Source organism: Hyaena hyaena, unplaced genomic scaffold (assembly GCF_003009895.1).
Source record: "Hyaena hyaena isolate Hyena2069 unplaced genomic scaffold, ASM300989v1 scaffold_231, whole genome shotgun sequence".
Taxonomy (NCBI): domain Eukaryota; kingdom Metazoa; phylum Chordata; class Mammalia; order Carnivora; family Hyaenidae; genus Hyaena; species Hyaena hyaena.
The window spans coordinates 1,003,452-1,019,581 of NW_024080862.1; the positions used below are offsets into that span (position 1 = coordinate 1,003,452).

A 16,130-nucleotide genomic window follows, 5' to 3' on the forward strand; every position below is an offset into this window, starting at 1 on the left:
CCCTGGCACAGATGTGAGAAATGTGGACACATCTCTACATGGGCACGTCCATATAAACTCATGTCCATGTTCATTTGCACACACTCTCATATCAGACATAAGAACACGCACACCCCTCCCAACCCTCCTCAGAGCCCCTCTACTGGGAATTCCGTGGGCTCCAAGGGGATGCCCATACCAGCCCTCTGGCTTCAGGGCAGACTGGCTGGGCTAGGCTGATCCCCCAGGCTCTTGCTTCCCTCACCTCTCCCCATGCACTTGCCCTCACCTCCCTGCCCTGCAGACAACCTGAAGAAGCGCATTGCCAATATCAACCGCCACCTGACCTACAACCTCTACAGCAACGTCTGCCGCAGCCTCTTTGAGAAGCACAAGCTGATGTTTGCCTTCCTGCTATGTGCCCGCATCATGATGAATGAGGCCAAGATCGATCAGGTACATGAGTAGAGAGGTAACTGGGTGGGCCGGTGACTCAGGACAGATGGCCTGAGAAGGGAGCCTGTGGCAGGGCCTGGAGGAAAGGGTGAAAGAAAAGGGAAGGCCAGGCCTAAGGGCACAGCAAGAGCAAGGGGGCAGAGGCCTCAGTAAACAGCTCTTGCTTCCAACAGCCTGGAGTCCTAAGGTTCATTGTGGCCCAGGCTATTCTGTGAGCACAGCCTTCTCAGAGCCGTGGGTGTGCTGGTGAGCAGGGATTGTCACAAACTTCCCCGCTCACGTTCTCATGAGCCCCACGGTGTGTCGGAAATCACAGCTGAGACTGAGTGCTACAGCCCCTCCAGCTCGAGATCTCACTGTGTGCCAGGTGCCAGGCTAATGGGTACACTCTCAACCCCACAAACCTTTTGTGGAGCAGCTAGAATTCTAATTCTTCCTACTTCCCAAAGTTAGGAAACTGAAGCTCAGAGAGGGCCCATCCTTTGCCTAAGGACACACAGTCAGGAAAACATAGAGTGAGGACACTAGCCCAGACCTGTCCGACTGCCACCCCCAGGGAGAACTCCATTTCTCTGGCTGAGGGGTGATAGGGGAGGCATGGCTGGCTGGGGTGCTGGAGGCCAGTCACAGGGTCTGGGCACTAGTCTCCCCCTGTCCCCTGCCAGAGTGAATGGCGCTACCTCCTGTCCGGAGGTTCCATCCACGTCATGACTGAGAATCCGGCACCTGACTGGTTGTCAGACCGGGCCTGGCGAGATATCCTGGCCCTCTCAAACCTGCCAGCCTTCTCAGACTTCGCCCATGACTTCACAAAGCACCTCTCAGAATTCCAGGCCATCTTTGACAGTCCCGAGCCCCACCGGTGAGCTGCACCCCAGGGCATGGCAGGGGAGGCACATGGAGGCGCGAGACCCCAGGAACAGGCCTGCAAGGAGCTTTCCCAGAGGAGCCACCGAGGGCTTCCTTGCAGCTGTGGCCACATCTCTTCTGTGCTCCCAGCCATGCACCCTCCAGGCACTCCACTCTCCCTGACCATCCAGCTGGCAGAGTCCCCGGGACCAGTGCCCTCACACAGGTCAGGGACTGTGGCTCTGTTGCAGGGAGCCCTTGCCTGGCATCTGGAATGAGTACCTGGACCAGTTCCAGAAGCTGCTGGTTCTCCGCTGCCTGCGTGGGGACAAGGTTACCAATGCCATGCAGGATTTCGTGGCCACCAACCTGGAGCCACGCTTCATTGAGCCCCAGGCAAGTGCCATCAGCCAGTGCCCTGGACTTATCCCCACATATGGGTCCCAGGGTCCCTGGCTGCACCTTCACAGACCATTTTGCAGCCATGATCAGGGTGGAACTCCTAGTCGTGCCCTCTGGAGTCGAGCCCTCTCTCCTGGGAGAGCCTAGTCGTGGGCTCTGGGAGGCTCCAGGCCCCACCAGGAAGCCTCTCTGAGAGCTCTCTAGAAGCCCCAGGACCTCCTGCCTTGCCCCGGTCCCTGCCCTTCCTTCACTCCAGGTGACTCAGCATCTCTCCCTAACTTGCAGACAGCTAACCTGTCGGTGGTGTTCAAAGACTCCAGCTCCACCACACCCCTCATCTTTGTGCTGTCGCCTGGCACTGACCCCGCTGCTGACCTCTACAAGTTTGCCGAAGAGATGAAGTTCTCCAAGAAGCTATCTGCCATTTCTCTGGGCCAGGGCCAGGTAAGGACAGGGGGTACAGGGATGGGGCCCGGGGTTGGGCCAGTTGGTGATGAGAGCACCGCTCAGCACTTCTGCCCCAACAGGGCCCTCGGGCAGAAGCCATGATGCGCAGCTCGATCGAGAGGGGCAAGTGGGTCTTCTTCCAAAACTGCCACCTGGCACCAAGCTGGATGCCAGCCCTGGAGCGCCTCATCGAGCACATCAGTCCTGATAAGGTGCACTGCCCTGCCTGCCACAGGTCCAAAGCCTCCTTTGCTGAGAGCACTACTAACATGTCCATCTAGGAGTGACAAGGCTTAATGAGATCGTCCCACAGAGCACTCAGCCCAGCTGGGCATACAGTGAGCACTCAAGAAGGGACATATGAAACAGGCCTCAGCTAGATTCATCTTCTAAGTGGCTCCCCTAATTACTATTACCACTGGTGAAGTGACTTGCCCAAGTTCACCCAGAACTGTTGATCCTGGGACTTGCCAAAACCCATATTCTTAATCAGTGGTCTGAGCCACCTGGTCAGACTGCAGGTGGCCCAAGGCTCCCAGTGGGAGGGAACCTGGTGTGGGGTGGTCTCCATGCTCACGTGGAGCATGGCCATCAGGTGCACCGGGACTTCCGCCTGTGGCTCACCAGCCTGCCCAGCAACAAATTCCCAGTGTCCATCCTGCAGAATGGCTCCAAGATGACCATTGAGCCACCACGTGGTGTCAAGGCCAACCTGCTCAAGTCCTACAGCAGCCTCAGCGATGACTTCCTCAACTCCTGCCGCAAGGTGAAGGGCATTGGGTGCATGCCCACCCCATGTGCCTCAGACCAGGCCCTGCCCCTCACTCTGCCCCCACCGCCTCTCGCAGGTGATGGAGTTCAAGTCCCTGCTGCTGTCTTTGTGCCTGTTCCATGGGAACGCGCTGGAGCGCCGCAAATTTGGACCCCTGGGCTTCAACATCCCCTATGAGTTCACAGACGGGGACCTGCGCATCTGTATCAGCCAACTCAAGATGTTCCTGGATGAGTATGATGACATCCCATACAAGGTAGGCCGGGGCCAGGCCGGGGCCAGGGAGGGTGGTGCTGGGCGCTTGTGGGGGCCCTCACCCACCCACCCTGTAGGTCCTCAAGTACACGGCCGGGGAGATCAACTATGGGGGCCGCGTCACCGACGACTGGGACCGTCGCTGCATCATGAACATCCTGGAAGACTACTACAGCCCCTCTGTGCTTTTCCATGAGCACAGCTACAGCGCCTCGGGCATCTACCACCAGATCCAGCCTACCTACGACCTCAATGTGAGCATACCCCCAAGGGCCAGGCAGCCTGCCAGGCTGGCTTCTGGGGTGCCATGAACACCAGGAGCAGCAGCTCCTTTTCATGGATTACTCCACCCCACAAAGACAGCACAGTAAGGGGGGTGGGCCCAGTCCCTGCCCCCTGGAGCTCAGGCTGAGTGGAGAGAAGTGAACTCTGGCCTCTCAGCCACTGCCTGAGTGTAATTACTCAGTGGAGGCAGGGGCAGCTCCTCCAAGGTCATAGCCTGACCCAGGTAATGCAGTCAGGGAGGGCTCCCAGAGAAAATGGTCCTTCGGCTAAGAGGTATGAGGAGCTGGCCAGGGCTGGGCTGGGTGTTCAGAGTGCGGGTCATCATTGTAAGGAGGGAGGCATGACTGATTTGAGCAGCCAAATGAGGGAGCAGGGAGCAGGACGGCGGCAAGAAGAGGGCTGGGCAGGAAGCAAAGGTCACCCACACTGTGTTTCAGAAGCCATGCGGCCCCAAGGAGAGGGAGATGCATGAGGATTACAACTAGGGGAAACAGGTGGGAGCTATGCTCTGCCAGAGTGCCCTCCATTGGCTGCAGCGGCGGCTCTCCCACCCTCCAGGGCTACCTCTCCTACATCAAGGGCCTCCCTCTCAATGACATGCCTGAGATCTTTGGCCTGCATGACAATGCCAACATTACCTTCGCCCAGAACGAGACCTATGCCCTGCTAGGTGCTATCATCCAGCTGCAACCCAAATCGTCCTCCATAGGTGGCCAGGGCCGGGAGGAGGTAGGTGGCAGCAGGGGAAAGGAGCTAGGGGTTGGGCAGGGCCAGTCTCCCACCCACTATCCTACCTGCTCCCCTGTGGGAAGGGACTGTACATATGGAATCCTGCAAGAATTAAGAGCCAAGCCCTGATTCCCTGTGTCTCTTTGCCCCCACAGATAGTGGAGGATGTAGCCAACAATATTCTGCTCCAGTCTCCTGAGCCCATCAACTTGCAGTTGGTAACGGCCAAGTACCCAGTGCTGTATGAGGAGTCAATGAACACGGTGCTAGTACAGGAGGTCATTCGGTAATCCCCCTGCCACTCCCAGTCCTGGGTTATGATGCCACTGGGGCATAAAGAAATGACAGCTCAGCTACTATGGGCCAGGTGCCATGCCAAGTGCTAGAAGTCCACATTGTATCATTCCCACTTTACAGATGAGTAAACCAAGGCCCAAAAGGGTTAAGTGATGTAAGGTTACACATTTCGTAAGAACCAGAGCTAAGATCAGTACCCAGGCTGCCCGACCCAGCTCTGTGCTCTTAGCCCCCATGTTCTGCCATTGTTTTTCAGTCTATGGTTTACAACTGGGGAATTTCAGATACTGCCACATGGCCCCAGACCACTGTCTGCTTCTTTGCCACTGGACCTACAGGTACAACCGGCTGCTGCAGGTGATCACCCAGACGCTGCGAGACCTGCTCAAGGCACTCAAGGGGCTGGTTGTGATGTCCTCACAGCTGGAGCTGATGGCTACCAGCCTGTACAACAACACTGTGCCTGAGCTCTGGAAAGCTAAGGCCTACCCCTCGCTCAAGCCTCTGTCCTCATGGGTCATGGATCTGATGCAGCGTCTGGACTTCCTGCAGACTTGGATCCAGGGCGGCATCCCAGCCGTCTTCTGGATCAGTGGCTTCTTCTTCCCCCAGGCCTTTCTGACAGGAACACTGCAGAACTTTGCCCGCAAGTCTGTTATCTCCATCGATACCATCTCGTTTGATTTCAAGGTTTGCTCACAGCCAGGGTCAGGCCAGGGTATGGCCCAGGCAGGAAGCCACAGCTGGCTGCCAGTCAGTAGCCCCAAGTAGGGTTTGGGGGGCAGGGAGAGCCAAGCCAGACAAGTCCATGAGCCCCATGGAAATTCCTAGGGGCAGGACACCAGCTAATGTGGTGGGTGACGGGTGGGCAGGCAGGGCTCTCAGGAGGGAGTTTGTCTTCTGACCCAAATCCTAACCCAGATTCCAAGTGTTTATGCAGGTGGGGGCATGCCTATATGCCCACCACAGGTAATGCACCAGTCGGTGTCAGAACTCAAGAAAAGGCCCGAAGAGGGGTGCTACATCCATGGACTGTTTCTGGAAGGGGCCCGCTGGGACCCTGAGGCCTTCCAGCTGGCTGAATCTCGGCCCAAGGAGCTATACACAGAAATGGCTGTCATCTGGCTCCTGCCTACACCCAACCGCAAGATCCAGGACCAGGACTTCTACCTGTGCCCCATCTACAAGACGCTGACCCGGGCAGGTACAAGCATGGGGGACAGGGAGCCTATACCACAGGTGGGGGCCCACGATTGGGCCGCAGAGGTCAGTCAGCACTCCTGGCAGTGACCGGTTTGGGACAGAGCTGGACCATCAGCAGGCAGGGGGATGCCTAGGGCTTGGGCTTGGTCTGTGGGAAGTGGCCCGAGCTCAGCATCCTCTTGCCTCCCTCAGCGGACCCAGCGGGTCCTGGGAGCCCCAGCCTGCCATTGAAGTCTCAGGGGGGTAACTAGGGCCTGGGGGAGAGCTGGAGTCAGGGCTGGGTCCAAGAGGGAAAGAGCAGTGGTATCAACTCTCCCATTGCTGTCCTCACTTATCAGTGCAATAACCCCGGACAGGGGTAAGCCTTGGCCAGACCCATTCACCAGGCAGATTTTCTTGGGTCAGGACCCCTGCTTGTCCCCAGCTCAGTCTGCTGAGTCCCTTGCCTTTACCCTGTTCCTACTCTTATGGCAGACAACTTAACCCTCCCCACTTCTTGCCTGCTGTAGGAACACTATCAACCACGGGCCATTCCACCAACTACATCATTGCGGTGGAGATCCCCTCTGACCAGCCCCAGCGACACTGGATAAAGCGTGGGGTAGCCCTCATCTGTGCCCTGGACTACTAGACTCAAGACAGAAGAGTCGGAGCCATTAAAGTTGTTTTCTAAGCAGTTCGGCTGAGCCTCAGCTGCTTAGATCAGGGCCCCTCTGCAGGATGGCTGCCAGGCAAACGGTGAGGGTCAGGGGCTAAGGCAGCCTCAAGAGTGAAAGTGCTTAGCAGTGGGAAAGTGGCAGAGGTAGCAGCTTTGACTGCGAGACCTGTCCGAATGCAACAAGGGTAGAGCAGAGCCCTCCAAGGGCCCCCTCCAGGGACTTGCCTCCTCAACCTAGAGCCCCGGCCTGTGTTCAGGTTACAAGGCCATCAGAACTGGATGAAGACCATGGCTCTCTCCTCTCAAAGTGGACCTTGCACACGACTCTTCAGGTTCCGCAGCCCCCACAAAGCCCCTCCTCAGCTCAGGTCCTAAATCCTGGGTCTAGGGTTCCAAGAATCTAGGCCCGGAGAATGCATACTTCTCACCTCTCTGGTCTCGGGGCCTTGGGCCCAGGTTTGGTTAGGTCCTTACTCCCACCGCAGTCTAGCCTGTAAGTCCTAGGCCAGCAACCAAAGGAGAGTTCATTTCTTAGGAGAGTTTTATTCACTTACTGATCCAATATTTACAGGGGCCAGAGAAGTCAGGCTGTGCTCAGCACAGAGAGGCAGCTGCTGTACTGGCCAGCCATCCCCTACCCCAGTCACTATGTACAGATAAGGGGCCTGCTTAGATCACCTTCAAAGCCATCTGGCAGCGCTCATGGGGCTATGTTTGGGGCCCAGCTCGAGACAGTGCTGGGCCCACTGCCCCTTGGCACTGGGCTCTCTGGAAACACTGGGCTCCAACTGGTTCTCAGTCCTCTTGTCCCCCACCCTGAGTGCCTTGCAGAGGCTGAGGAAGCTGGCGTGGCAGGGACAGCCGAGTGGGGTCAGCTTCCTAGAAGCAGCCCAGTCTCTGCTATCCCTAGGAGGGAGACGGTAATACTGAGGGGCTGGGCAGAGGCTCCTCTGAGGCCCAGGCTCCAGGGACAGAGCCCATCGCCAGGGCTACAACACTGAAGGCAAAGCGCCCCAGAGCCCTGCTGCAGAAAGCAGTCTTGACAAGCCCAGCTGAAGCCAGGAAGGGAGTTTACAGGCCAACAAATAGCTCAAACACTTCTCTCTGCTCAGGCCATGGGACCCCAACAGGCCTCTTGCCCACCCCAACTAGGACACCCCCACTCCCAATCCAGCCCAGCAGCCGGGTTCCTGAGTTTGGAGCTCTCCCAGGAGGAAGGAAGAGTAGACCTGGCTTCCTCACAATAGGGACAACTGGGGGGTGGGGCTAGAGCAGCAGGGCCCAATGCCCCCCTACCCCAGGCCTCCAGATGTGACCCTACAGGCAGGACCGGGCATGATGCGGGGACCTGGGCCCACCAGGATGACAACTGTTGGAAAGAACGCAGTCAGGAAGCTGGCTATGTCAACACAGTGGTGGCAAGATGGGTTAGAGCCCAGAAAAATAGACGTCTCTGTAGGTAAAATATATACTCTGCTGCCGAGGCAGAAAGGCCAGGTCCTGCCACTCCACAGCCGGCTGTGGAGGAAGCTGCCACACCTCACTGTGCCCCAGCTCCGGCTGCTGCTTCCGAAGCGCCACGGGGCTGCCCTGCCCTACCAGGCCCGGGACACAATGCGGGGAATCCAGCCTACCCATTCCTGGGGTCTGGGCTCTCTGGCTGGAACTATTCAGTAATACTGGGAAGAGGAAAGTGGGGCAGGAAAGGGGCCCTTGTGAGGCCCATGCGGCAAGAGCAGGCTGCAGAGTACAGGCCAGCAGTCCTCACTGGCGCTTGGCCTTGTAAGGGCGTGAGCGTTTCCGTCGGTCAGGCTTCCGCTGCTTGTGGAGCCGGCCGATGCTGACCCCTTGGCGCCGCCGCACCGAGATGTTCTGCTCCACCAGGTTGGCCAGCATGCCTGCAGAGAGGCAGAGGCCCTTCAACAGGTGGCCAGATGCCCAGCAGCCACCCACTCAATGGGCCACAGCCTCAGGGCAAGAGCTGAGGCTCTTGCTCCCTTGGCCCCATAGACGTTCAAGCCCCAAAAGAGGCCTGAGGGACATGGCCCTCAACAGGGCATGCAGTGCGTCTACTCACCTTCCTGGGCCAGCATGGAGATGAAGGTACAAATAAACTCATCATAGTTGTGGGTCCTTCTCTGGTCGTCAATCTGTGGGAGAGAAGGATGAGGACACTACAGCCCATCGCCCTGTAGCAGCCATCAGTTGACCTTGGGGTCACAGCTCTGGGAAGACCATGGCAGAGGACCAGCAGCTGGAGAGATGACCCACCTTGAATTTCTTCCTCTTCTCCACTTCCTCCTTGAGGCAGGCCTCATAGTTTGCGATCTCTGCTTCCACACACTTCAACAGTGCCAGCAGCTCCTGCCAAAACCCCGCAGTGCGCTCCTGAGGGGGTACTGGCCAGCATCCAACCCCCGCCGCCAGGAGGCAGCTGGAGGCAAGGATGAGCAGCCAGGGTCCACAGAGCCTACCGAGGCCCCTGCCGCTTCCCAACCCAGGCAGGCTTCCTGGAGCCTTGCTTCATCCTCACACCAGCACTCCAACCAAGGACCCAGCACCTGGGCAGCAGTACCCCAGGCCCTCCCCACTGACAAGATCAGAAGAGAAAGCCACAGAGGGTCTCACCTTGGGTGAGTACTTCTCCCCGCTCAAGGGCTCACCGGGCCTGGCCAACCCAGGCTTCTCTCTGCTGTCCGCAGATTCTACCACCTCCTTCTCTTCCGGGCTGCTGGAGCCCTGGCTGCCTTGGCTTGGTCTGCTGCAGGGTGAGGAACCCTTCCCACACTCTGGGAAGAGAAGGCACGAGAAGACCCATCAAAGTGCAGGACGCTTAGTGGTCACTGGACACCTCCCTCCTCTGGCCAAGTGGTCAGTGAGCCAGTCCCAGGCCCACCTGTCAGTGCCAGGGGACTCAGCACACCGTCCTCAGCGAGATGCAGCAGGCCTGTGCTGATGACAGGACCAAGGTCTCGTACAGCGCGATTGTAGCGGATGCAGTCAACACGCAGCAGGCTGTCATCCTCTCCAAAAAGCACCTTGGAGATGTGGGAGGTGACGGGGCTAGAGGGCCGTGTCGGGTTAGCCGAGCGAATGGGTGACCGCAAAGGTGAGTTGAAAGCACTGCCGATCTCGGAAGCTGTGTCCGTGCTCTCATTGCTGGGGGTGGGCGAGGGCTGCGGGTGTGTGGGAACTGCCACGGCTGGGCTCGCAGCCCCACTGCTGGTCTTGATGGACAGAGGAATTGAGAGGTCTTTCTGGGACTCTTTGAGCTTTTCGGCCAAGACATTGATGGTGTTGGGCTGCAGCACCGACAGCTGCCCATCCCCAGAGCTGCTCAGTGGTCCCGGCTTCCCTGGCCCCTTTCGCTTGTACCTGGGGGGACCCAAGGAGAGGTGAGCCAAGGGAAGGGGCCAGGTGACCCCACCCAGCAGTGCCCAGAGTGGCCCTGAACACATCCTAGCCTCCAGGGACCAACAGTGCAGCTCCTCACACTTGGTTCTGCAGCCTGGCCTGGCCATGCCGAGCCTGGCACCCTAACCTCCAACAGCCACAGCCACAGCCACGTGTCTTCAAAGGATACCTCTATTCCAGCTGCCTCACTCTGGCCTTTTGCCAGTGCCATGTCTTCTGACAGAGCCGCTCCCCACCCCATCCCCTCCATCCCTGTTACATCCCATCCCTCGAGGTCTAGCCAAAAGGCCACCTCCCAACAGGACAAGCCTTGTTGTCTGGTTAAATGTCTTCAGCACTTCCCCAAGCCCTCCTGGAGTCTTTCTGGAGTCAGCCCCTGCAAGCCAGCCTCCCACAGGCTGCTGCACTCAGCAGGTGCTCAGTGCTATCTGCTAACGGGTAACCTCAGATGTGGGCTGGAACATTCAGGAATAGGATCTGCAGCACTGAGAGTGTGAAGCCTTACAGAGCTGAGGCTGACCTGATGGCAGAGTTGGTGTTCTGCACATCGTCGTCCTCGTCATCCTCATAGTCGTCCTCATCGTCCGAGTACTGCTGGGGCGGGCGGACTGGAGCTCGGCTGCGGCCTACACCTGCTGCCAGGTCTTCTTCCTCCTGCAGCAGAGCCAGGACAGCCATGAGCAGGGGCCAGCTAGCCCAGGCTGGGCACTTGGGGGCATGGCACTCACAGCCGGAAAGAAAGCCAACATGGCTCTCCAGGTCAAGTCCACTGAAGCCCAGGTGCTCCAGAGCCCACCGCCCCCTGATTCCTGGGGAGGCTGCTGCCCACCTACACAACCCGCCTATGCAAGGCTTCTAAGACAAACAGAGCTCCCTGAAGCACAAACCTTTATTTTGCCAGCAAAACCTAACTCATTGAGTAGTGCCAAGGAACATGCCCTAAACATTTTGCCCCACTGCTGTGTGAGTGGATTGAAGGTCAGAGTTCTCTCTGCTTCTCTAAGCTCCTACGGGGGCTTCTGGGTAGCAGAAGAATTTGGCCACCTAGGCCTACGTATAGGGCGAACACCAAGGAACCATGTGAGGGAACTGCTTGTTGCAGCCTCTCAAGAGAATCCTGAAGGGGCTCCTGCAACGGTGCTCCCAGCTCACCTGCATGGGGGACTTGGCATAGTTGTGATTGTCCAGAAAGGCTGGCAGCCGCTGAACAATAGGAGTGGGGTTGGGAGGAACCCCATTGAGGCTGCTCCCTGGAGGCTTCACCATCAGCTTGGGTTTGCTGGGAGGGCTGTGGCTTGGGGCTTGGGGGCATGAACCAGCCACATCCTCCACACCATCTGAGAGGGCAAGGAGCACAGGCAGGACCTTCAGCCAGATCCTCGAGAGAACCTGTCCCCAGCCCACCATTTCTCCAGTGTCATGACACAACACTGCTTCCTCCCTCGTTGCTGGAGAAGAGGGGAGCTGGTGAGATAAGAGTCTGCAAGCTCTAGGTCATGGGCCCACAGCAACCAGAGAAGGACGAGATAGGAAAATGGAGGGAGGCAGAGAAAAAAAAGCCTCTTCAGAAAACCAAAAAGGGAATATCTATTATAGAGAAGGCTCAGGGGTTGTGGTAGTGTCAGCCCTTTACAGGCGCCTTTCTTTAGGGAAGGACTGCTCTCCCTCCGTGTTCCAAAGAGGGCTGTAGGCACCGAGCTTCATGCCTCCCATAGGAGCCTCTGAACCACTGCCCGAGTGCCTCCATACAGAAAGACTTGCTCTGCTTGGGCCTCCCAGCTCAAGCTATGATGCAGTTGCTCTGAGGTCAACAGAGGTCCCAAGATCCCTGGTACCTGTGTGAGTACCCTCGGACGCTGCTGGGGCCCTGCTTGCCTCCAGCGCCAGGGGGGACTTGCTGCTGGCTGGTTTGGACTCCTCAGGCAGCTGTGGCTCTTGAGACTTGTGGGTCTGAATCAACTCTGGCTGCGTCACCCTAATCAGCTAAAAACAGAACCCAAGGCTCAGAGGAATGAAGGCAGAGCCCAGCCACTCCCTTGGACAGCAAAGGGCCTTGGCTCTCTCTGTTCGCTCACAAGGAAATACAGCAGCCAAACACAAACACAAAACAGGGAAGCTATTCTCCCTTCCCACCTCAAGTCCCAGCTTTCCCACAAGGAAGGCAAAGGAAAGGAATGGTCACTTGAAGCTCAAAAGACCCACAATAATGAGTGATCTGGGAACCAGAGACACATGCCCCAGTGGGGGGAAAAGGAATGGCAGGAGGTGTACCCACCTGCTGCAGGGCCTCCAGTACTGTCTGACGGTTCACCTTTAGCACATGCAGCCTGGCCTCGTACTTGATCCTGCGGTCGGGCACCACCGCCATCAGGTTGAAGCGGATGTCATGGTAGGGCTCCCTGCAGTCACAGCCGCAGCCGTGAGAGCAGCTCCCAACCCAGCTCCGCCATCAGGTTGAGGCATACAATCTGGCAGGGCTCCCTGAAGTCACAACTACAACCATAGGTACAGGCTCCACCCCAACAGGTGGGCAGGAGCTAGCAATGCACACCAGGCACCTGAGCTGGTGCCTTCCAATGAGCTGTGTGAGGGGCCTGTCAGGAAGTGACCCAGGACATCTGGACCACGTAGGGCTCCACAAGGCCTGCCCCTCCCCAGCCTGTCCCAAAGCAGGCCATAGGCAGCCTGGGTGAGAAATAGGGCAAGGAGGTAGAAGCCCAAGATCTAAGCTTGACCCGGCCAGACTCATCATATGGCCTTGCACGAGTCATCCGGCCTTTCTCTGCCTTCCCTTTTCTGTGTCCCTCCCAATAGGGGCACAGCTCCAGAGGGTAGGGCAAGCACAGAGCCCTTACCCTGCAGTGGCGAGGCCGATACGCTCCATGATGACCCGCCGGGCCTTGTCTGTCCACTCCTCATCCTCCCCCCAGGGCCCTAGGGAAGACCAAGATGAGGAGTCAGCAGGTGGGGAACCCTGAGTCTGGGCAGGCCAGGAGTGGGAAGGAAGATGGAGAGCAGCTGAGCCAGGGAGTCTGGGGAAGTCAGGCGGTGCAGGGTGCCATCCAGCCAGAGACAGATGTCCTCAACACCCAGCCCCCTGCCACTGGGTCCCAACACCTGAGGACCCTAACCCTAGAAAGTAAGCAGAAAATGGGCCCCGAGCCCAGAGTGCCTACCATGGTCAATGGGGTAGACTTTCAGCCCATCCAGCTCAAAAAGCCGGCCTGTGATAGGCACATAGCTGACAAAGTGGAAGGCCTCCATGGTCCGCACTGCACTGAGGCCGTTCTGCTTCTCAGGGAGGTGGCGTGGCTCAGGCCTAAGGAAGAACACACTCAGGGCCCAGGATAGGACAACCCGTCCTCACCCCCATTCCCGTCAGCTCCCACAGCTCCTACGCACCTGGCATGGCTATTATGTGCCTTGGCCAACTCTGGGGCATTGCCGATCGCATATCCTTTGCTCTAGAGAGAAGGAAATAAGATGACATCAAAACAATTTCTCAGATGGGCCTCTGGGTGGGAAGCAGAGCTCAGAAGAACAGGCCTGGAGGCATTTTAGGAAGCTGAAGAAGCATAGATGGGACACTCCTGAAAGGTTAGTGTGGACAGAAAAGAACTCTGGAGCCCCAGAAAGACGGGATTAGTCTTACATGGTAATGAGCGGACACTGGAGAACAGCGTGGCCTGATAAAGACCTGACAAAAAAAGTCTTAACATAGTGTCACTTATAAGAATGTTTCTTTCTCTCTTCAGTCTTTCCTGACAATTGAGCCTAAAATTTAAGGGTCAAATGTAATGTGCGTCACTTGAAAAGGAAATAGCCTCAAAATGTCAAATGCAATGTAGTAGCATTACAGGTGGGCCTGGGAGTCAGATCTGCCCAGCAAGCTATGAGCCAGGATTGAGGCACTGCAGCATACCTCAGGGCTGAAGCCTTTGGTGAAATCCTTCATGCGACTCAGGGTGGGCCCCAGGTCCACATTGCTGCAGTTCAGGAGCACGCTCAGCAGGGCATGAGTGGCACAAGAGTTGGGGATCAGCTGTGAAACCAAGAACGGTCACTCATACAGAGTCACTCACCCCCAGCCATACTCATTAAGAATGGGGACCCAGGGAGGGACAGTCATATCTGGATAACAAAACTCATCAACTTTCCTCATCTCCACCCAACTTTGTTCATTCAACTAAATACCCACCAGGCATCTGAGGACCTACAGAGTGGACTCAGACACTATCCTGCTCTAAAGATACTCCCTTTTTTAATAACTAAGAGCTTAGTTCCTTCTGCCAGGGAACTTTTATAACCACCACTCCTGGTATCTGCCTATCTCCTTCTCCTGCTTTCCCCCACTCCCATGTCCCAAGCAAAGACAATAGCAGCATCCCACCCTCCAGATGGAACACAGAGCCAAGCAGACCTGATGGGCAAAGAACATGTTATTCACAATATCATCATCAATCACAGACGTATCATCCACCAAGGTAGAGACCTTGCGGCGGGATCGGCGCTCTTCGATCCATTTGAACAGGAAGATGAATCCATACACTGGGCTGGGGAAAGCAAGGGACAGAGTCAGACCAGCCAAGTGGGGGAAGGCAATCAGCATCCTCTTTCTTTTCCCTCCTATTCCCATGCACTGTGCTACCACTCAGGTGCCCTTCCCATGATCCCACCTCTACCGTGGCTTCCTCCCAACACTGCCTAAAGAGGCCCTGAACCCTCACATCCCAGGAGCCTGCTGCAGGCAGAGTCAAGCCTCAACTTCTGGCTGTGATGCTCCAGAGGTACACCCTGGGTCCTCATGAAGTCTACGGATCCGGGATAAGAGATGAAAAGCTGGGGGCACCTGGGTGGCTTAGTCGGTTAAGCGTCCGACTTTCGCTTAGGTCATGATCTTGCGGTTCGTGGGTTCGAGCCCCGCATCGGGCTCTGTGCTGACTGCCAGCTCAGAGCCTGGAGCCTGTTTCAGAGTCTGTGTCTCCCTCTCTCTCTGACCCTCTCCTGCTCACGCTGTCTCTCTCTCTCTCTCTCTCTCCTAGAAATAAATTAAAAAAAAAAAAAAAAAAAAAGAGATGAAAAGCTGGAGCCCACGGCCCAGGACAGAGTAGGAATAGAAGGTAAGGCAAAAAGACAAACTCTGATGGAGGAATTTAAACACTAATTCTCACTGTGAACCCCAAGGCCTGGACCCCAGTGCAGTCAAGAAAGCAAAGAACACCCACCAGTCCCTTCTTTCCTGGGAGATGAAAACAGACCTCTCTGTTCATGCACAGTAGTCCCTCCACCCCTCTATTCTGTAGGGCCACCAAGACAAGCGCACTGAGTGAGTCTGATCACCCAGGAGGGACCTTCTCAGATGCCACACACCAACCAATCAAGACCTCTGTGAAGGAATTAAAGGTGCTGCACACGAGCTCGTGAAAGCAGCAATTAATAAATTACAGCAGACACTGTGTGATCTGAGTCAAGAGAAGGGGCTGCCTTCCTGCTATAAGACAAGACAAGGCAGCTGAACTGTACTCCAAAGGATGGTTAGAGGTGTACTGGGGGGAAGGGACTATTACACAAAGGGAAGTGCTGAAGGAGGACTGGGAGAAAACAAATATATCCCCCTGTCCAGGAGGGCACCCAAAGCCGAGGGGTGCTTCCACGTATGAGATTTTATAATTTGGAATTCCTATACTACCTCCCTTGAGGGGGGACTCATGCCACGGCCCTTCCCTTGCCCTCAGGGTGTAAGGGAAGGCCCTGCCACCAAGCCACTCACCCCTGGCATTTGCTCTGAAGGTCATAGATCTCTTCCACCTGTACCCCTTTGACACCTGCGATCGGGGAAGGAAAGAAGTCGGGGAACGGCAGACCCTGGCTGTGGAGCGAGGGTACAGGGCTGGGCCCCCCCCCCACCCCCCCCCACCCCACCCCCCCCCACCCCCACCCCATAGCCCGGATCCGACGGCTAGGAGAGGCTCTTACCGAAATCTTCCACCAGGAGGGTGAAGAGGCCTGGGTGGGGCGACAAGAGGAGCGAGTTGGTGGTCAGGCAGGGGTGTTTCGGGCCCACCCGGCCTCCCCAGACCCCAGCCCGCCCGGCACCCTCCTCACCAGGGTCGCTCTCCAGCTCCAGCCAGCCCTTATTCATCTTCCCGCGGAGCGGCCCCTCAGCGCCATGTCCAGGCCCTTCCGACCCACCGCCGCCCGCGCCGGGAGCCCCCGCCGCCCCGGGGCCCCTAGCCCCACACACAGACAACGGGCCCCTTTAGCGTCACCCGCCCGCGCCGGCGACACTACGTCACCACGGCGCGACGTTCTCTGCCCCGCCTCTGGGCTTGCTGCCGGGGCGTCGACTCCCTAAGTCCCGGCGCTCGCCCGGGTGAGCCGGGC

At 57.3% G+C, this 16,130-nt stretch overlaps 2 protein-coding genes across 3 annotated transcripts in view; one reads left to right on the forward strand and one right to left on the reverse strand.

Moving 5' to 3' along the window:
- The window catches only part of DNAH1 (dynein axonemal heavy chain 1), a 74,040-nt gene extending 67,629 nt beyond the window's left edge, over positions 1 to 6,411 (forward strand). The window contains exons 65-77 of the mRNA XM_039243684.1: positions 284 to 435; positions 1,101 to 1,297; positions 1,536 to 1,680; positions 1,972 to 2,130; positions 2,214 to 2,345; positions 2,729 to 2,899; positions 2,982 to 3,161; positions 3,238 to 3,414; positions 4,004 to 4,174; positions 4,330 to 4,460; positions 4,810 to 5,161; positions 5,441 to 5,675; positions 6,184 to 6,411. Coding sequence (XP_039099615.1) covers positions 284 to 435; positions 1,101 to 1,297; positions 1,536 to 1,680; positions 1,972 to 2,130; positions 2,214 to 2,345; positions 2,729 to 2,899; positions 2,982 to 3,161; positions 3,238 to 3,414; positions 4,004 to 4,174; positions 4,330 to 4,460; positions 4,810 to 5,161; positions 5,441 to 5,675; positions 6,184 to 6,305 — 2,324 coding nt within the window. The 3' untranslated portion in view covers positions 6,306 to 6,411. The remainder of the gene's footprint in view (positions 1 to 283; positions 436 to 1,100; positions 1,298 to 1,535; positions 1,681 to 1,971; positions 2,131 to 2,213; positions 2,346 to 2,728; positions 2,900 to 2,981; positions 3,162 to 3,237; positions 3,415 to 4,003; positions 4,175 to 4,329; positions 4,461 to 4,809; positions 5,162 to 5,440; positions 5,676 to 6,183) is intronic.
- Positions 6,412 to 6,855: 444 nt separating this feature from the next.
- On the reverse strand, positions 6,856 to 16,118 carry BAP1 (BRCA1 associated protein 1). 2 transcript variants are annotated; one of them, XM_039243669.1, is made up of 17 exons: positions 15,852 to 16,118; positions 15,723 to 15,752; positions 15,517 to 15,571; positions 14,167 to 14,299; positions 13,669 to 13,788; positions 13,149 to 13,210; positions 12,923 to 13,065; positions 12,602 to 12,680; positions 12,022 to 12,091; positions 11,582 to 11,729; positions 10,899 to 11,083; positions 10,267 to 10,400; positions 9,229 to 9,707; positions 8,961 to 9,121; positions 8,604 to 8,696; positions 8,410 to 8,482; positions 6,856 to 8,230 (listed from the first exon to the last, which is right to left on the reverse strand). In XM_039243669.1, exons 1-17 carry the CDS (start codon positions 15,886 to 15,888, stop codon positions 8,097 to 8,099), a joined length of 2,136 nt encoding a protein of 711 aa, XP_039099600.1. In that variant the 5' UTR covers positions 15,889 to 16,118; the 3' UTR covers positions 6,856 to 8,096. The 2 variants fall into 2 exon arrangements, with proteins under 2 accessions (XP_039099600.1, XP_039099599.1); XM_039243668.1 differs by having other exon boundaries at positions 12,022 to 12,145; positions 15,852 to 16,117.
- Positions 16,119 to 16,130: the final 12 nt, after the last annotated feature.